The sequence below is a fragment of the Rhyacophila brunnea genome, unplaced genomic scaffold (assembly GCF_057557595.1).
Source record: "Rhyacophila brunnea isolate RB1 unplaced genomic scaffold, BYU_Rbru_1.0 scaffold_17, whole genome shotgun sequence".
Lineage (NCBI taxonomy): Eukaryota > Metazoa > Arthropoda > Insecta > Trichoptera > Rhyacophilidae > Rhyacophila > Rhyacophila brunnea.
Genome location: NW_028232827.1, coordinates 32,227,895 through 32,249,879, shown reverse-complemented (window position 1 = coordinate 32,249,879; position 21,985 = coordinate 32,227,895). Strand labels below are relative to the sequence as shown.

Sequence of the window (21,985 nt, the reverse complement as noted above, 5' to 3'; positions counted from 1 at the left end):
AGCTTGTTTCAATTACGTAAAAATTTTATATATTATATTTGAAAGAGCAACACGAAGTCCTCGGTCAAGACCCTTATCATTTTTAATTATTAAACTATTCTCAACTAGATTATTTCGTAGAAAATGGGAGCTGAACTGCGATAGCCTTGTCGGAAATCCGAGGATATTATTAATCGAAATCCAGAAAATAGCCAATAGAACATTGGCGAAGTTCACTTTTAGCGTCCCGTCGTTTCTCAATTCAACCAATTCCTCTCTAATTTATAAGAAAATCGCTTCATGGGAAGTCCATGCAGGTGCTCAAATATATTACCACCCATCTATGCAAATCTGGCTATTAAGTAAGTATTGTATAATATACAAAAAGATTTGTGTTTTTTTAAGCAATCCACCGCGGCACACCTAGCATCGTCTCACGGCACACTGGTTGCGGAGCACTGTTATAAAGGATGGCAAATGAGGGAACAAATACAATATTACAACTTTTGACTTTTCAACGAAACAGACGATGTAGCGGAATTATAATGTATCTTTTTAAAAACTCGTTCTTAGTCTGCTTATGAGTCTGCTGAAAGTCACTAATCACTGATCAGAAGATCTGGCTTGTTCCGGGTACGATTTCCGGTGAGGTCACAACATTGGTGGGATTTTTTCAAAGCCTGGTCGCTTATATAATTATTATTTCACGTCTATTACTACAAACACTATTATCATTGGGCCCCATGTCCTGTTTTAGTGTTCGAAAAAGGAATATAATTATAATACATTATACTATTATATGATTGTATTTCTAATAATTCATTAATCTACCTATTTTTTTGTCTTTTCCTCGTATTCCGATGGTTTTTAATACGAGTTTTTAAGTGTTTTATTTCGATATGAATTTAATCTTAATCCTATGCGGCCATCTGTTTACGAGACAACAGCTCACGATGAACTGTGATACGGAAAACTGCATACATTCCAGTGGCGAGGGGTGAATATTGGCTGTTAATATTCGATTTAAATAGTGCACACTAAACTTTGCCAGTCATACTATTATACCGACCGTGTTTAGGAAAAAGAGCGTAACCCACACAGAACAAATTTTACAGGAGAGGCAAAAAACATTTTTTGAAAGATTTTGGTATATTATTATTAAAAAAAATAGGCACAGACATTGGGTGCATGATGATTGATGATTTGGTGTAATATCTTTTCGATCTACTAACAATTAAAGAAGTTATTACAGAAAATCATTAAAATTGAGGGTAAATGCTTTTTTGCTTAAATTAAAACTTAATTAAAGTTAAATTAAAACCTGAATTTAGATAATAAATCGGCATTTGCGGCTTACTTCCTTACTTACAGAACGTGTATTTAGTTGTATACATTGTTAATATCTAATAAAAGCACTTTTCGAAAAATCGAGGGTTACGCCCTTTTTTCTAAAAACAGTCGAACGGTGCTAGTTAGTTTTAAAATTTAAACCATAGGTATACAAACCATATGGCATAGGCGCCATTCTATAAATATAATAATACGTATATGCCACAATTTTGATTATATTATCAAATTTTGAGAGCTGTTGTCAATTTGCCGTTGTTATTAAATGCATGGTTTGGATAGCATTATTGTGCTGAAAATTCTCATTTAATCTTTCAAGAAAAATATTTCCAAGTGTGCTATTTTTCAAAACAAGCTTATTTTAGCATATTTCATTATACAGCAATTACCATAAAACGTATGAAATAATATTGCACCGGAGATGCACTCAAATAGACGACTTTTTCTTTAGCTTCCTTTAAAAAGGGTGAGTGGTGGATAATATTATTATGTTTTTATGTTGAATCTTGAAGCTCACACACACTACCCTTCCAAGGAGAAGGCTCGCAAAATTTGTGAAATTGAGTCATAAATGCCATCCGTTAGGTAATTTTTAAAGTTATAATTATATTCTGTTGACTTCATAATCAGTATTATCACTAAAATACCGTTACAATCCTTAGTAAAAAAAATGGACAACTGCTAAAATGATACATATTTTTTTAGCAAAAAGGCAGTATTTGTACCTTTTTATTGCAGTTACTGCTTGTTTATTATTACTTTGTTTGTATTTTAACATCCTACTAATAAAAAATATCACTCCAGTCTCGAAAGTGTGTGAGAGTCAGTTACTCCCTTCTTCTTGGAATGGCTGTACCAGTTAAACAGTGACACATGCAACACGTTAAACTGTTTGTGGAAAATGATGATTGTCTCATATTGAAATAAATGGCAATTATTTTAATGAATTAATATGCAATCAAAAATCTCCATTTATTACGAACATGTCACCGTATTGCATTATTTGAATATAATCAATCACTAGCACTACCATCGTAACCGATAATTCAGTGTAACGGTCTGAAAATAATCGCCCTCAGTCGAATTTATATAATATATACTGAATAAAGCTGTTTATATACAGACGGAACCTAAACATATAATAAAAACAAGATTAAAAGAACTTTTTATATACAACGTTTCTAAATTTTCTGTTGAATCATATAAACTTGACTTGACTAGCTTAAACGATCAAAAAAGTTTGTACTTGATAGAAATAATACTGAAATGTCATTTTGACATGTCATATTGATTTCCATAGTAACGCACGTATATATTAATAATTAAGTTGCTGGGACCCCAGACCCTTAGCAACCAATAATGGTGTCGAAATAACTTTTCATACAAAACAGTATTTACTGAAAATGAATTCAATTCGACTTAAAGATGGCTAAAAGTATTAAAAAAATGCATTGGCATCGTGTTCTGGTAAATTCTAAAAGTTTCAAATGTCTAGCTAGTCGGGAAGTTAGTTAAAAATTGATTGCAAGATTTGTACCGGACAAAGAACCACCGGACAAATAAGAATACGAGCTAAGAAAAACGTTGTAATAAAAGGTTACTAGGTCTAAATGATTAAAGTTTTTTCGCATTGTAGATTCATGAGTAACTTAAATCCCAATATTATTGCATTCATATGTTACTACCGCAAGCATTTCACTACAATATTCGTTCAATTAGTCAATTTTTATAGTGGACTTATTAAATGGACAGATATTGCCAAGATACACGCTTATTATTATTATGTAATTTTCAGTCGTATTTTCAGCACTCGAGAAAAAAACAGCTTTGATTAACATTGACACCGCAATAATGTTAACGCAGAATAATAACGGAGAATTTAGAAAATAGGTAGTGTTAATAAGTTTTTAAAATTCAATCAAATTTAATGCTGAACTAAAAAAAACCCACATAAATTTAAATTTAATTTTTTTTAATTACTTACTTCACCATGTTCGATCCTTAGAGGATCATAATTATAGGCCTTGTATCTTGTATGTATAGTTATGTAAAATTAAAAATGATTTAATGGCGTAAAAAACCTCATCCATTTTCACGAAACCTACTCTCAAATAGTGGTGGTTTTATTTATGTGGGGATATGTGGCGCTGATATGTTTAAAGGTCCCCTGTGAAAATGTTTCCTGTGCAATAAACCGCCATCGCATCATACTATATTACGGTGGGTGCAATACAACAATATGTATAGTGTCAGGATTTTTTATGCTTCGATTAATTTTTAAATTCAGAAATACATTATAGTGAAGCGACAGCATCATTTGCTTCATAGAAAACCGACACTGCCCTCAAAAGTTGTAACACTTTATTCGTTCCTTCATTTGCCGCCCTATATAATGTACCGCTTTTATGCAACGCATTACCTGCCTACCCCCACGGGACGTCACTGAAGTCACTGAGGATTTATTTTTTACAGTTTTTAAACATTTGCCATTTCTAAAATATTTCAGTAATTATTGGTCTTGACAAGTGTGTCGGAACTGAATAACATACGTAATAAACAACCAGTTACTTTCCGTTCGAATGTTGTGGGCGGGAAGCAGCTACGTATCGTCCCTTGAGCTTGGCAGTGGCGCAATTGGCGCAGTGAAGTCTATTTTTACTGGTTATTATTTTATGTACCTAATACCTACCAGTTTTAAAATATTGGATCATAGACAAAAAATCAACCTCTGTGATCTTGGCATTATATTATATGAGAGTAGACTCTTAGTTTAGCGCACGAAATGGAAAACATAAAATACACCGAAGCGCTCGATAATTTACCAAACTATAGTCGAACTAGGTTATTACTTGGATCCCGGATGTAATGAAAAAACATTCGTTGATATTTTAGTTTATGATTTTCGCCATACATTTATTAACTTTTATAACGAGCTACTTCTCGGGTATATACAGCAAAACTGTTAATGTGCCGCTGGGATCGGATTACGTTTATTACACTAGTTAAGACATGTCTAAGTACCTAATTGGTGTTTTCGCCGATAAAATTGAAAACGTATCCACGCATATGGTTGAAATTGCATGTAAAAAATACAAGCTTTGTGAAGTCAGTAGGTACCAACTTTTACAATTTCTTTTGTAGTTTATGAATGCCATGCTTGTTTCGGGGATTTTTACGATGGTTTTTTGATTTTTTATGTTCTATGCTTAAATAGAACGTGGCGTGAAAATGTTATATAACGATATAACGAGAAATGTTTATAATGAGAAAATTCTGTCGGTCCCATCTTCCTCGCAATAACCAAGTTCAACTGTATAATGTAGCTATATTATTTTTGAAATTGGGTGTCAACATGGTGTAGTTTCTACAATCGGAGGTCTATTAAATAGATTGACATCTATATTACGTAAAAGATCGTCTCTTGACATTGACGTGCAAGCATGTTGAATCTTCTGTGTCACAGTGGTCCAGAGTGTTGCATTTTCGGGTGGTATCTGAATCACATGGCCTCAAGGATGTGCCAAGGGTCGCTGCCAAACAGGTGCCCGGCCGAAATTGCCGCCCACCTGAATTGAAACTATTTTTAACATGTACACATGCTTTTTTCTTGACCTCCCGGGCGGATTCGTTACGAAAAATCGGAAACAGGCGTACTTAACGCAAAATTAAGTCACAAAAGTAGAGCGGCAGCTAGAGACGGTCGGGAATGATGTGTAAACCTGCGCCCAGCATTTTATTTTATTTTATTTCGATTTTAGACGACCAGCATTCAGAGAATCAGTAAGCAAAACATGTTTCCGTGTTTAATAATTTTAGCGGTCAGGGTTTATTTTTTTTTCTACACAATTCACGCTAAAAACAACATTCTCACAATCAGATCAGTTTTAAAAATAAATGTTTTTTATTGGAAATATGACAGAAGTAAAAAAAAGTTTAAATTTTTTTTTTATTATCTTCAAAATATTTACATACTGTACCTATTAATTATAATCTAAAGCATTTTAAATCGATAGGTATATATAGATAAAGTACGGAAGCATTTATAAATTAATGTTTTATGTCACGGCAGAGAATTTTCACCATAAAGTTAATTTGGTACAAGTCGGTTATGGGGAAGCCAGCGGCAAAGCGATTCCCGCCTGACTTTCCCATAACCAACTTGTACCGTGTTATATGTAATTGAATAGGTAACATAGGTAGGTATATATTAATATTTTTTCGCACTTTTGCAGTCCACTGAATATTGCCGCCCGGGTGTGTCGCACCCCTAACACTCCCGTTTGGCGCGTCCCTGTTTGTCATGATGACATAATATTATGAAATAATTCTCGTCATTAGTATTACCAAGTAATTCGATAAACCTTACATTTTATAGGTACCTAGTTGGCTTTAAGAACTTACTTCGAAGTATCGAGAGCATGGGAGTTGCGTCAATGCTGGGTATCAGCTATTTCGGAAGAGGCGTGCTGTCACCAGAAAGGCACTTGGACTACGTGGAGTGCAACGTCTTGGGACGAGACCTGCTGGATAATGTGTTGAACTATGTCCCGAGTCTTCGAAATGCTGCTAATCTTTCACAGAGTGAAATGGAACGAAATAGGTAAAGGAAAAACATTTTTATCTTATGGTAATACAGTTGAAAAAAAATAATAACATAATTGAATGTAGTAATAATGAAATTGGTTGATGAGAAAAAAAATTATTGGTAAGTATTTTATAAAGATGTCAGCAATGTTTTGAATAATGTGCTAAATTAACCAATCACCATGCGTAACGCCGAATCATTATGTGTTTACTTTCACTATCGTTCACATACGAGTCATCTTATTTGGTTCCTACGGAAATGACCTTTATTTATAATAATAATGTGTTATGTGGCGACTAATTTGGTAGTGATATGGGGGGTTTAAGTAAATCAGTGGAATCTTTAGGGACGTGCAGGCCCAAGACACTGACTGAAAAAAAACCTTATTTCCAACTAGGTACCGATTTTTGTACTTAGTAAAAATGCCAATAAATCTCTTTCCTAGTATCACATCCTGCGACTAAAATAATTATCATTAAAGATAGCAGTGATGATGCATAATAACATAAGTAGGTACTTACTATTTTATTTTATTTTTTGCTATTATTACGTGCTTTATGATTTGGGTAATAGTGTACAGGTACTTACGCAATTTGCCAGACATATGCTTTTTTTTTTTTTTTTTAATATTTTAGTAAGTATGATAATTATTGTATGACTGGATTGAACTGTTTTGAGGCCCCCTTTTAGGTATTCTTATGGATCAATAGCGTCGTCTACGTCAAAAAAATCGACGCTGGCTAAAGTATGAACAAAAATAATATGGAATACGCCATTGCTCATGGCATTTTGCGAAGACTCACAACAGTCATAACATAACAAACCTATTCTTTACCATCGAGAATAATAATTATTATTTTATAATGAAGAAACAGTCTCATCTGATTTCAAATATCTAAATTTTATTGATCCAGCCACGAGACTCGATCTTCCGACTCGTATACCTACATAGTACATACATACATGTATAGATATTATTATTTTAATACTACAGAAGCATTATGATTGTGAGCAACAAACGTAGAACGGGCAGTGTCGACGAAGCCATCGAATATTATGATGCTACAGCAACATACGTGGATCAGCTACGAGAACTCCAGAAGGAACTAAGGCGATATATACGGTAAACATTACTAATTTATCTATTCCCATTATAAACCTACGATATATAATAAATATTTTAATTTACCATTCAAAATTTCATTTTTTTATTGTGATAAATATTAACATAGAAATAAATAGAACAACGGCACCTAGCGAGCAAATAACAAACAGTTAGGAAAATTTACGTTATAACAATTTTACGATAGGATGAAAATTGGCGCTGTATTAATAAACTGTAATTTTTCTTTTATCTGGTGTTTATAAAATAATATCTATTATAATATAATATTTTCTTATCATTATTTATTGTACGAGTATTATTTCTTAAATGATAACTTATTGTAGAGATCAATTTTATTAATAGTTGATATTCTTTGTACTAAGGCAACAGAGATGGCAGCACCGGCGATAGGAGGAAAATAAGCGAACAAGAAACCATAGCAACCAAAACAATGGAACAGCACGAAGGAAAAACACTGGCATTGTACACCAATGGGTCTATTCTACACTTATCAACCGATAAACTGATAAAGTGATAAATATTATCAAACTAAGGGTAGGTTTGTATCAAAGTATAAGCACGTCTTATTGTAACAATTATAATAAGTTGTTGTAATTGTTGCAATATGTGCTATGTTGTAACAGCAGCAAGAGAGATGCTAATACTTTGATACAAATCTACCCAAAGTTTGATAATATTACACACTTTATTGGTCGATAAGTATAGAATAGACCCACAGATATTTTACCGATTATTAGTGTTATTACTGTTATATAATATTATAATCGATAAATAAAACATTAAACTATTATTATAAAGTACCATCTTCATAATAAATTCGCTTGGGCCCTATTTTTATGTATTATATTATTATACGTTTTGGATCAAAAGATTAATTGGGTGTAATGCTCGAGCGAAGTGATGAATATTTTTTTAGGACACGACAGTATATGCATATTTTTACTAATTATTTATTTATAAACGGCGTACCTATGCAAATAATGAAACCGTAGAACAGAGCATGCAGAATAATATTAATAATAAATATTTTACAGTCATATCTTTGCGAATTATGCTTTTCAGAGCCCATTGAAATGAAATAAATCGGATTAACGATCAAGAATGGTAGATATGTAGCTACAGACCAACAAACTAATCTGTAGAATGGCCAAAAATGGAACTACAAACTATCATAGGACGCCATTTTGAAAATTTCATTCGAATGTCAGATTTTGTCCAGTTACGAGTCTTGATTGGGTAGTTTTCGACAGTGGCACCCCCATCCCATTCTTTAGATAAGTTTGTGGGTCTGTAGTGTGTGTTTATCTAATTTATTGTTACCAAAGCTAAGCTTTTTTTATTTATATTAATAAAATTTATTTTTATTTTGTGTGCACAAAACCAATTTCCCTTTCCCGTTATAGCGTCAGGTAAAACTCAAAGTAAGACTCTACACTGCATGCACCTAATTATTTATCTACATATATTTAAAGTATGTGGTTTTATATTCTGTTTCTAGTCAAAGTGTGGAAAGATCACTAAGGGAAGCTCGTCAATCTGAAGTTCTTGGACTTGCTATATTAGCCCTCGTTCTACTTCTGTCTCCAGTCATAATAGCCCTTGTCAGAAGTGCTGTTAACACTATTCAGGTTAGTGAAGTTCATAGAAAGTAAAAAAGTTATGCATAAAATATCGAATTATGTAAATCTACTCGGAATTCACAAAATACTTTCAACCTAACGGATATTTCTAATTGAAAATATAAGTTAGGTTGAAACTGGTATTATAATAATATTATGGAATAATTTTTTTTTGTACACGTACCATATTTGATTCTTAACCTAAACGAAGCATATGGGTCTTTATCGACGTTGTAAGCCACTTGCTCAACCAACACATGTGAATTTGTCAGACCCGGATTACGAACCCGTGACACACTACTTTATAACCCGACACGTTATAGCTCGACCATCGCAGACGCTGTCATTGTGGAATAAGTACTATTAAAATTATATCTAAACATTTAGAGGTGTTTGTTATTAATTCTAAAAACGCATCTTTACATTAAGAAGTAAGAATGACAAAGATATAATGTTGTCGATATAAAATATGCAGGTACATATTGAAAGGTGTACTCTAAAAAATGCAGAAATAAAATCTTATAAATGCTAGTGAAATATGTGTCCACCATTACACTATAATATGGGGTTTTCCCTTTATTTCCAGATATATGCATCTCATTTATCGGAAAAAGCCCAGGAATTGAAGCGAGAAAAACAGCTTTCAGACTCACTTCTTTGCCAAATGCTACCTCCAAGCGTTGCCATGCGACTTAAACGGGAGCAGCAGGTAAAATATTTGTATATTACAGATTTATATCAATAAAAAATATAATATAAGGCACCAACTGAAATAAATTTTACTACATTTATAGAAGCAGTATTAGGTATATATCAGCCATGTCCAACTTCAAGTAGGCTGTGATGTGCCACACTTTAATATTTGTCATTCTTCAACTTGAACAAACGAATTTAATTTATTTGTGGACACTGAAGCATTTTAAACAGCATCGCTTGTCTTTTACAATAATTACGAAGAAATACTAAATTTCCCATTTTTATTGTAGTTTTGATCTTCTTTTGGGCACTCAGTAATTTTATTTATTAAAGATATTGTGGACATAACAAACTGAAAGTCAGGATATTCACAAAATAAGATTTACATTGATAAACAAAACTGGTTCTAATCAAATAAGTTAAGTAAAAATATATACTTTTGTCTAATATAAAACAAATGTTAACCTCACAAGAGAGAAACAGAAAAATAAAATAATAAATAAACAAGTTTAAGCAATAAAATAAAAAATCAAAAACAAATTACACAATCACTGAAAAATTCTTTTTTTGGTGAGCTTATTGACTAAAAATCTTGCACCTCTCGCTAATGGTGCTTGATAGGCCTAACACAAGGAAATGGTTCCGACCCAGTGCAACTACATAAGTAATAATTGATAGGTGCATATAAATTCGATTTGTTTAAGACGCCAGAATTGGTAACCATCCTTTGTGATAGTAGGCAAAAATGGCTCAAGAGCAAAAGTGACCTACGAGATCCAAAAGAGTGAAAAGTGAGCATACCTTGTAGAAAAAGAGTCGGAAAACAATCGTTTGACCAGTAATTGATATGAGAACTAACAAGGTTATCCAATATTATAATAGTCTTCTAAAACCTCAAATGTAAATGCGTGTAATACATGGCAAGAATAACACATTCTTTAAACAAATTAGGTCATCCAGTGGTACATGATACATAAAAAAATGTAGAAAATGTAGACCTAGAGGACAGTGAATCGAAGAGTTGAGAGCTCTTAGAATAGCTTACGACGCCATCTTTATGATTATTGCTGGATTATATAACAGACTAACTGAGAGGAATAAAATTAGCTTATAGATAGCTTCAACAAGCAGTGGATTGATACAGGCTTATAATGATTAATTGATTATATATAAACGTCCTCCGACCTCAACCTCAACGACCTCAACATCAAAATAAATAAAAACTTCATGTAATCTTTATAGTATGTTCGTAGAAGCCTTAATGACAAACAACACTTATAAATTTTCATCATCAGCTGTCGAGTTTTCAAACAGCAACAAAAAGTACTGGATAAAAGTTTTTTTTTTAATCTGTAGAAGAAAGTTAAAACATATTATATATTCCTGACGATTGTAATTTTATTGAATTTCTCAGGTGCCTGCCGAATTTTTTTCAGCCGTATCAATTTACTTTAGTGACATTGAAGGCTTCACAGAAATCGCTGCCGGTACAACACCACTCCAGGTAGCTAATTTTTTTTTTTTTACATTTATTTTCAATCAACAGTTAAATAAAAATATACATAATTTGAAAACACCTCAGATATATAGGTGTGGCTGTCAACGGATTGCTGTAACCCAGATCTCAATTATAATATTATTTATTAAATAATATTCATTTTACGTAATAATATTCACGCACAATCAATCAGTACCTATATAATATAATATGATTTCGTAATGTTATGGGATAGCCGATAGAGGATCTGCACGTTCATAACATTACAAATTAATATTATTTCATTCGTTAAGAAGAGCTTTGTGCGCAGACATTTGCAAAGTTATGGAGTTGGTGATTAAGATTATCAACTCAATTATAGATAAAGCTTATGGATAAAGAATTATGGAGCTCTAAATTTGAACATCTGTGTGCTGATATGGGCATATTGGAGAAAAACAAATGTGAACATGTTTCAAAGCACAAGTTTAGTAGTCTGCTTTAAAAGATCTGGAGAAGGAAGACATGATGATTTTAAATACCTGGAATAGTATTCCTGACTCATATGATTAGTTGAAAAAACTAGCGTTTGCTGTTCTTTTCCTTTCCGGTTCTACATATTCATTCGAATAATTTTTGCAAACATGAACCTTATCAAGAGTAAATTGAGAAGTCATCTTATTGATGAGAACCCTGAATCGTGCCTAAAATTAAAAACAACAACATACAAAACTGACTTACCCAAACTTTTCAAGGAGATGCAAGGCCATTGTTCACATTAAGTGTTTGTCAGTCATTGTCATGATTTAATTTTATGGATACCTTACTTACAATTTAATTTTTATCAATAAATAAGATCATTATTAAGAATTATATCACGTTAACAGTGTACCTATCTATATAGTAAGTTTAAGAAATTTGGCTCTCAAAAGAAATTTCAATCGTTGTACTGTTGATATTTGGCTCTGTTGACAAATGAGTTTTCCGACCACTGGGATAGCCGATAGCGAATCTGCACTTTCATAACATTACGAATTAATATTTTTTCATAATAATTTCAACATATTATTTCATAATGCGCCGGTCAATAAATAGCGGGTAAGAATCGATTGGACATGTCACTCGATTACAAATTTCCGTTAAAGACACATCGCACCGAACTGCCGTTATATTTATTATATTACATCGATTGTACCCTTGTAGTTATTTGAAACAGTATCTTAAATCTTCCGTCTTTTATCTGTAATACCTATCCTCCGCCGAACCAGAATACAACATAGATACCTACTAGAAAAAATCTTTTTGAAAAAAATATTATGCCTGACGGGAAATGACAGGTTCAACTGGATTTGCGCCAATGTACGTTACCGACTAAGCTACGAGCAATAAGCATCTTACTCAATGATGACGGAATTAATTAGTAGTTTTTACATGAAATGCTTTTCAAATTGGGTTGACGATGTCTATCGGTTTTTGCGTTTTAAATTGAGGTATCAATTACGTGCCTTCATTACTAACCGACACACCTACAAGTACGTTATAACTAAAATTTGAAGTGATCCGGGTGTCGGTTAGTTCATTTGCATACACTTAAAAAAGGACTCCTTTCTTTATCTTTGCTGTTAACTCTTTTTGACACTTTTATAAAATTATATTTTTTCAGGTGGTAACATTTCTAAATTCAATATACCGGCTCTTCGATTCTAGAATAGAGTGTTACGACGTTTACAAGGTAGAGACAATTGGCGATTCATACATGGTCGCTTCTGGCCTCCCTGTCAAAAATGGTGAGTTGTTTATAGTTTAAATGATTTTTATTTTTTATAAATAATAATTTTGGTTATATTAGAGCAAGCATCGCGATAATGAATATTAATTTTATGTAGCGTATAGGTAGGTTAAGTTGTAATATAATTTTGCGGCATTCGAAGACCAGTGCGTAAGGCGCAGGCCTTTCTGAGCTCTGAGTTCGATTCCCGGTTCTCAAAGCCTGGATTTGTATGATTGTTTCACTTATATTACTAACTAGACTACTATTTCACTACACTACTGTGATTGGGCTTCATGACCTGTTGTAGTATTAAAAAATAATATTATGATTTCACCTGAATTAGCATTAATCATTCTTATATTTATTTTCTTAACCAGCTTAATTGGAAGTCGTTTTCAAATTAACGATAAAGAAGCCCGCGTTACTTCGTTGTATCGCATTACTTACCTTCTGCCACAGGATTAAGAGAAAGAAAGAATGTAAATCCCCGTGCTTTAAAACTGAGGCGTAATTTCTTCTTACCGTCGCGCAGTAGGCCCTTTATACAGTATAAGAATAGTTTGACGATGAGTGCAACAATTATCCAAAACAAGATAAAAACTTATCCTTTTCACGGGTTTGGGTCGAAATCCCGAAGGCCGAAATCCCGAATGGACAAAATCCCGAATGACCAAGATTCCAAATACCGAAATGCCGAATGCCAAAATCCCGAAAAAATAAAATTGATGTATTCACATTAAATAGAGATAAAGTGCTCTTTCTTATAATGTCAAATCGGGAGACAATTTTTGTAACATTATTGAAAATATACGTCTTCTTGTTTGGCCATATCCGCCCTTTAACTGGAACAGCAAATATTTATTTACAGATTTCTTAAAAGAATATTAACTTGGTACCTACTAACAAAATAAATGACTATCTTGCTTTCTGTATATTTTTGTAATAATACAATTTTGTTGAATTGTAAACCATTCCATAATATTATATTTTTTGTCACATCTGCTTAGCTGATTTTTTTAAACGATATGTAATATTATTGGTTTACTGCATTATTATCAAAAAATCGTGATATCCAGATATCCATGAAATTTTCAGGTGACAAACACGCAGCCGAGATAGCGTGCATGGCCCTGGAACTCCTGGAGGCAGGTGGAAGATGCCGAGCTCCTCATCGTCCTGGAGAGCCTCTTCGGATGCGCTGCGGTCTACACACCGGTCCCTGCGTCGCTGGCGTTGTTGGCTCCAAGATGCCGAGGTACTGCCTCTTCGGCGATACTGTCAATACCGCAAGCCGTATGGAATCCACTGGGGAAGGTAAGTTTTTTTTGATATTGTATGTACATACCAGTGGCGAATAGTGCCTGTTGGAGATAGGTAAGCAATGGGTGACGGAAAAAAATATTAAAATATTATCTACCTACTCATAAATTAGGTTAATGCATAAGTTCTTGCCATTTTTTTGAATAATAAAAGACTTTTTTTAAAGACTAGATTTTATTCAATCCAATAATATATAATACGCATTATTAGATATATCTGTCTCCCATATATTAATCAATTTATGTATTCAATCAATATAAAAATCTTCGGATTTAAAGTCAAAAAAACTCATCAAGGGATGTTTTGACCTGATCTTTTGAATTATTTTTTTTACCATTAGGAAAAATTTTCAGAGATCTAAATATATGGTAATCACTTGTGTCAAGTACGAAAAGTATGGGGGATGCTATAAAATCTTCCATTTCAGGCCAATTAATTATTTTTGGGTGAATGGTTTGAATTATCCGATTAATGACAATATACTTCACAGCATTTACTGTGTTATTCGATTTTAAAAGCTCATAATAAGCAATGCCCTGAATTTCCTACCACACACACAACGTTGCTTTTTTGTAAATTTCGGTTTTCGAGGTAGAGAGGGATGCTGCTCCAGGGGTTGACCATTCTCATTTTCACATAACATTGTTATAAAAAATGTAGACGATGCACTTTTCATCACCCATTATTATTTGATCCAAGAATAGATCCTAATTTTGTTCGGTGACTTTTATTTATTCTGGAGCATTGCTATTTATGTTGCTACACGATCGATTTTTTAAATAAAACTGCCCAAATCAAAGAGTGTGTACGTTTTAAGGGCAAAATAAAATAAAAGACAACAGTTTCTACTATCTACAAATAAGAACTATTAAAATGGCAAGAACTTATGCATCAACCTAATATTTTTAAACAATAATTTTCACTTGACATACCTTTTGTCTCCACCAAATTGTTTCGTTTTAAATAATAACCATTCAAACCAAATAAGTACAAAATAAATAATTACAAGATAAGAAGAACTTTTTATTTACAACGTTTTTAAATTTTCTGTTGAATTATTATGCTCAGTATGCTCAAACTTATACTCGATATGAAGTAAATAAAAACAAACAAAAAAACAAATACTGAAATGTCATTATTTGATGAGTATTGCATGAGTTAATGCTTAAAATCTGGGAGTCCGAAAGCATTCCAGCTGGTTGGCAGATCAGCGTTATCTGTCCAATATATCAAAAAGGAGACAGACTGCGATCTGAAAATTTCAGAGGGATATCACTCCTGAGCACAAGTTATAAGGTATTCACAATGATCCTGAAGACAAAACTGGAAGGTTACGCGGAAATCATAGTAAGTGAATAACAAGCTGGCTTCTATGCAGGAAGGTCTACAGCGGATCAGCTCTTCACAGTTCGCCAAATGCTAGAAAAATGCTGGGAATTTGATGTGGACATTTATCAGCTCTTTGTTGATTTTCAGCAGGCATATAACATTATCGACCGGGAAAAACTATTCACTGTCCTTCTGGACTTGGAAATCCCACGGAAACTAGTAAGGCTTGTTAGAATCACACTGCAGAATACACACTCCCAGGTGAAGGTGAATGGCCAACTGACGGAGGGCTTTGAAGTATCGCAGGGTCTAAAGCAAGGAGACGGATTGGCTCCTATGCTGTTCAACTTAGCCCTCGAACCGCTATCAGAAAGTCTCAAGTGAACAGAAGCGGCACTATATTAAGCAGACCGAGCCAACTGGTTGGCTACGCAGACGACCTCAACATGATGGGCAGATCCATACAGATTGTGAAGAAAGAATTTGACGACCTCCAAAGGGCCGCACTAAAGATTTGCGTAAATTAGATTAGAGTAAATGAAAACAAAACTAAAGTCATGGTACAAAGCCGACAAAATTAGAGTAGGCTGGGCCAGAGTTCCGGTTATGGAAAACATCAATTTGAAGTTATCAACCGGTTCACATACCTGGGTTCCAATATTACAAAAGAGAACGAGGAACTGGAAGAAATAAAAGCCCGAATAACCGCTGCAAATAAATCGTACTTCTCATTGCTGCCCATATTATTCAAATCCAAAAACGTCCACAGAAAAACTAAGACCCTGCTCTATAAAACCGTCATACGCACAGTCGTTGCATACGGGTGCGAGTCATGGACACTAAATATGAAAGCAGCTGAAATGGTGGACTGCTTTGAGAGAAAGATCCTGAGGCGGATATACGGACCCATGAATAATGGTGGGGAGTGGAGAATTAGGTACAACACTGAACTATACCGCTTATACCAAGATTCAAAACTCTCCACCTTCTTAAAACTCCAGAGGATAAACTGGGCAGGCCATGTCCGGCGCATGCCTTAGTCACGGATACCGAAGAAGATCCTCGAAAGAAACCCAGGGAGAAAAGGCCAGTGGGAAAGCCATGCACACGATGGGGTGACAACAATACAAAAGATGCCAACTAGCTGCTAAAAATCATGAACCGGAAAAGACGTGCGGAGGACCGTTCCGACTTGAGAACGGCGGTGGAGGAGGCCAGGGCTCTACTTGAGCTGTAGCGCCATCGAAGAAGAAGAAGAAATGTCATTTTGATTTCCATATTAACGCACGTATATATTAATAATTTAGTTGCTAGGACGACCCAGTTAGCAACCAATAATAGTGGATTAGATTACGGATTTATTCCGAAATAACTTTTCATACAAAACAGAATTAACTGAAAATAAATTCAATTCGACTTAAAGATGGCTAAAATTATTAAAAGAATGCATTGGCATCGTGTTCTGATATATTCTAAAAGTTTCAAATGTCTATCTAGTCGGGAAGTTAGTTAAAATCGATTGCAAGATTTGTACTGGATAAACAACCACCGGACAAATAAGAATACGAGCTAATTGTAAAATACAACCGCCATCGAATTTTTTTTTATACCAAATTCTCTCTTTGAAACATGTCAGTTTTCTCATTATGCGGTAAACTGTTTTTTTTTTGTACAGCGCGAATTTTTCTTAATTATACGTGTATCACTCTTGGTTTATATAGAATATAGATCATAGAGTATGGTTGAATAATCTAGATTATATTAAAATTAGATATATGTCACGGTGCGTAAACACGGTTCTTTACAAATCAATGTACAAGTTATATGTTTCATTGTTTTCTATTGAAACATTCCTATTAATATTTTTATGGTAAACGCTAAGAAATCTCTTGGTTAGGACATTTTGACACTGGTAGATATAACCTAATTCTTCGTCTGGCTTACCATAAAACATAATAATTATGTACTATTGTTTTTATTTCCAGCATTAAGAATTCATATAAGCGAAGAAATGAAGTGTGCTTTGGAGGCAGCTGGTGGATTCAGGATGGAGAGAAGAGGCCTGGTGCATGTCAAGGTTGTATATTGGATATCACAATCTCATACGACTTCATATACATGTAAACGTACCAAAGAATCTACTTAAAATTTATTTTATATTTAAGGATTTCAGTGATAATTCGATTTATATATTAGCATTTTCATTTGTTGATTCAATTCTTCATTTCCATTATTAACCAACTGCTGATATCGTCAAATGAAGTTATTGGGGTACCACAATAACACGATTTTAGTTTTAACACATTTCTTATTTTTTAAATATTGTTTACAAAATAGCGCTTTTATTGATGTGCTCTCTACCTTTACCATAACCCTCTTTCTTTTCCCCTTCCGGGGCTGGTGGCTTTTGTGAGTTGAATGTAGAAGACACTGACTTCTTCTTTTGCGTCAATGACATTGAGCTACTTTACAAGCTTTTTGTTGGCGAATTTAAAAGCGGGCGATTCAGCTACTGCGATTGTGATGATGACACACAAAACTTTCCATTCGCTGAGAAGCCAACAATCTAGCGACTATTTTGACAGAACGTAGTTCGTTTTTTTAACGGGAGGTCGCCACTCTACTTTACTGCGCAGACGCAGTAGGCCCACACGCCGGCGTGTAGCGTATAAAGTTGACCGGATTTCAACTTTTCTCGGTAGATTGTTTACAATCTGCTAGTTAGCTTGTTCGATGATGATACTGGGCGACTTTACAGGCAGATTGTAAATTCGCCAATAAGCAGCTCGTAAAGTAGCTCAATGTCATTGACGCTTATCAGACAGTCTTTGCTCCGCGGTACGGACTTCAACATCTGCCTGTAGAAAAAAATAATTTGTTATAATCTGTTTAGCTCAATTAATAATTTGTGTATCTTTTATTACGTTAAATGATTGAATAGACTAATCTGGCGCTACCAAATACCGTGTTTTCACTCTATAATAACCCAGTGATGTCCCTATGCAAAGTGCCGCCATTAGACATAATGCAGTCCTACAATTCTATGCAATTTTAGTACAAATTATGCAAAATTTTAGGTGTGCACTTACATATTATTTTACTATCTTAAACAGCTGACAAATAATACAATAAAAATCTTGGGAAAAATGTAATTTTTAACTAAAATGTTGGTACCTACTTACGAAGCGACCGTATCGTCCGCGCTTAATGGAACACCGCCACTGCTTTTAAAAGTTGTAATGGTGCGGCGTATTTATATTTTTCTGGAAACAAAATGATAAAATTGTGTATAAAACTTATCTACATAATACATACATATTATTTTAGGCTTGTTGCATGAGTAAAGTTTGTGTGTCTCTAAAGCACAACCCACATCGAGGTGCATGTGACGGTGCATGTCGCCTACTTTCGCGCTGTCGCGGTGAAAATTTATTATATGGTTTCGTCATTTTGCATAATATTTTAAACGTGCACCACCTCGTTAATTCACTGAAGAATGTCACTGATGAAGAGTGTCTACTATAATGTATTAGTAATTTGAATTATTATTAATTATTCATGCTAATTTCAATTAATTTTAACAGTTTCTACGTGTGCGTACCTACGTTAAAATACTTGCAGCATAACATCCATAGATAATATTTTGAACGAAACCCAACCTACAGACCATAGATAATAGACAAAATTTTTATCGAAAATACATAGTGCCAACCGCAAAAAAACAAAAAAATCATGATTTTGACATGACATTCAAAAGTGTAGGCATGTAGAATATGATAAAAACGTTCAAAACACGGCATGCAGGTGTCGATGCAGTGCAGTTCAACGTGAGGTGACCTCATTGTTGTTTTAGTGATTACGGCAGATTTTGCAACTGACAATGTTCGTTTAATGGTTAGATGTGCTACGGGATGGGAGCATCAGTCTGATAATATTTGAGAAAAACGACATTACACACTTTTTTTCCTGTTGCGGCAGCCCGTGACAGTGGGCGACAAGCACCGTGACATGCACCTCAGTTTGGGTCGCGCTTTAGTAATAAATCCAGAATTTAAGTGTTGAACGACATGCATGAAAAATTATATGTTAGGCATTGCACGTAAAGATCTAAAAAGAATTAATTGAGATTATGGGAGATGAGTCAGACATATATCATGGATAAAATGACCGTTAGAAGGATGCGATATACCTGTAGTACACGAAGAATATAATGCGACCGAAAGAGTTTAAGGAGGCATTAATCTAGAGGCGGATTGAGACGGCCTGATGATTATGATGCTACTGATTATATTATTAATATCAAGGGTTAAAGCCTTCTCCGTAATTGCAATACTACAGTGTTGCCATAATATTTAAAATGATTAAACTGAGTTAAATGCTTTATTGGTGCTTACAAATCCCAAAGGATGCATAATTAATTTCCTTCGGAAAGACGTCTTCAAATAAAATGCCCTGTGGCGAATACTTTTATTTTACCCTCGAAACAAAGCCTTCTTTTATCCGTTTACTATATTTTTACAAGTCCGTAAGTAATAGCAATCAGTTTTTTTATTACTTTGAATGAAAATTTGCATGATATCATTTTAATTAATTGTAGTATTTTCAATGTTTTGTCATTATTCCTGCTGAAAATATTAGTCTCTTGGATCAAGATTCCTTGTCGCGATTATAATTATTTAAATACTATTAAGTCCTACTCTAATGAGGCGAACAAATTACCATCACGTTACGTGCTGTCACGGTGACCTCGTGCTACAGGAAAAAAGTGTGCAATGCCGTTTTTCTTGGTATTTAGAATGTTATCAGTCTGGTGCTCTCATCCCGTAAAACATTTTGAAACAAAAACGAATATTGTCAGTTAGCAAATTCTGCCAAAATGGCCAGAATAATAATGACATTACCTCACGTATATCACGCTACATCATCGACCGTTTGAGTCACTGAACGTTTTTTTCTTATTTTATGCGGGTTTACACATTTTCTACGCACATCAAACCACGTGTTCTTTGTTTTTAGTGGTTTTCTCTATGGATGTTTTATTCAATTTTTATCTATAGTATATAGGTTTGGTTCTGGTCAAAATATTATCTTTGCATGCAATATTGCAACTAAAAAAATTATCATGAATCATATTACATAATAATTTAAAATATTAATAAACTAGAGTTGGCACTTTCTATACTTGGATTTATAGAGATAGTGGTCATTCAAACATATATCGCGGAATGACGAAACTAAAGAACAATGTATCAGCATGACAGCACGTTAGAGCGCGTAACGTGATGGTAATTTGTTCGCCCTATAATAGTATTTTTGTCCTATATCTTCAAAATAGATATCGTTGACAATGTCAATAATTATCAAGGTTATCTAGTGTCAACTTTTTAACAGGACGACAGGTCATGAGGTCTAAAATGTAGTAGTTACAGTGATACTTGAAAAGTTATTAAAAACTCGAATTAAATATAAAGTAGATTAAAGATTTCTTCGATAGATTACTTATCAAACAACATTTAAATCTTAAAAATAAACATACAAAATAACGCTATTTGGATATGCACTGATTAAAATCAGATTATCAACGTCCGCCAATTTTATCACACTTTTTTTTTTAAATCATAAATTTAGTTAGTTATTAATATTTTTATACCTATACCAATATATTTATTAAATTAAACTTTTTAAATGTAAATTAAGTAGTTATCATATTATTGTAAATGTGGTAAATAATATCTTTCATATTTTTCACTAGATGGCTCCAGTAATAGCGCCTGTACACGTGTATGGATTTACTGGCACCAATAATGGTGTATTTTAAACTATCGCGATAATAACACTGACTACAAGTAAAAGTGTTGACTATCTCGCGAATCTCATTATCCAAGCGTAAGAGAGACGCGATTTCTACGCACGCATTGTATGGTGCTATTTGACAGGTTATGAAAATTGGTAAACGTCAAAAATGTTCTACGTGATGTATTCGTCACTATCATTTTACTGAGCACGCGTATCCGCCTTGCAAGTTCCAACTATTACGTGATTTTCTTGATATGGACGCGACAATACCACTGCGACAAATACTGTCAGCAGTAAATCCATGCACGTGTAAACGGGGTATAAATCCACAGTGCACCACCCTTAATAGTTTATTATAAAATATTCCAGGGAAAGGGCCCGATGACCACTTACTGGCTGACACAGCGTGATGGAGGTGCCCCTAGAACCGCTCCATCCCAGTGGGCGGTGGAAGATTCTCAGCCAGCATACCTTCAAAGATTACACTCAAGAAAAGCCCACAAGCCAAAACAGATGCCAATTACACATGCATAAAATTGGGGTCTTGGGAGCAATACTGGATCAAGTCCATACTTTGTCTGATCGTATTATTTATTAACTCTTTTGTAATACTCAGTATTTTTATGTAGAAAAAAAATCTGCCTACGTATTATTTATTATTTTTTTTTGTTTGAGTAGAACATATTATAATAATATGGAGACCACACGGTAGCAGTGGCGAAGGCTAGAGGTTACTAAACTTTGTTTTCATTGAACGAAGACTATAAATTGCAGATATTATTGGTTAGTTTTTAAAGTTACATTAAACCCTAGGTACGTAAATCAAGCCAGACTAGATAAAAAAATGCCATTAAATCATACATAATTTTAGTTATTTTATAGACAGAAGAATATTTTTTATCTATTTTGGTTTGGTTTAGGCATGAATTTAAAAAAAACT

General features: G+C 33.8%; 1 protein-coding gene across 1 annotated transcript in view; it reads left to right on the top strand.

Annotated features, from left to right (window-relative positions):
• LOC147073960 (uncharacterized) overlaps window positions 1-21,579 on the top strand; it is a 78,048-nt gene extending 56,469 nt beyond the window's left edge. Inside the window, exons 6-14 of the mRNA XM_085944710.1 lie at window positions 5,702-5,926; window positions 6,909-7,034; window positions 8,536-8,665; window positions 9,243-9,365; window positions 10,767-10,856; window positions 12,493-12,616; window positions 13,696-13,914; window positions 17,235-17,326; window positions 21,415-21,579. Coding sequence (XP_085800836.1) covers window positions 5,702-5,926; window positions 6,909-7,034; window positions 8,536-8,665; window positions 9,243-9,365; window positions 10,767-10,856; window positions 12,493-12,616; window positions 13,696-13,914; window positions 17,235-17,326; window positions 21,415-21,579 — 1,294 coding nt within the window. The remainder of the gene's footprint in view (window positions 1-5,701; window positions 5,927-6,908; window positions 7,035-8,535; window positions 8,666-9,242; window positions 9,366-10,766; window positions 10,857-12,492; window positions 12,617-13,695; window positions 13,915-17,234; window positions 17,327-21,414) is intronic.
• The last annotated feature ends 406 nt before the right edge of the window (window positions 21,580-21,985 follow it).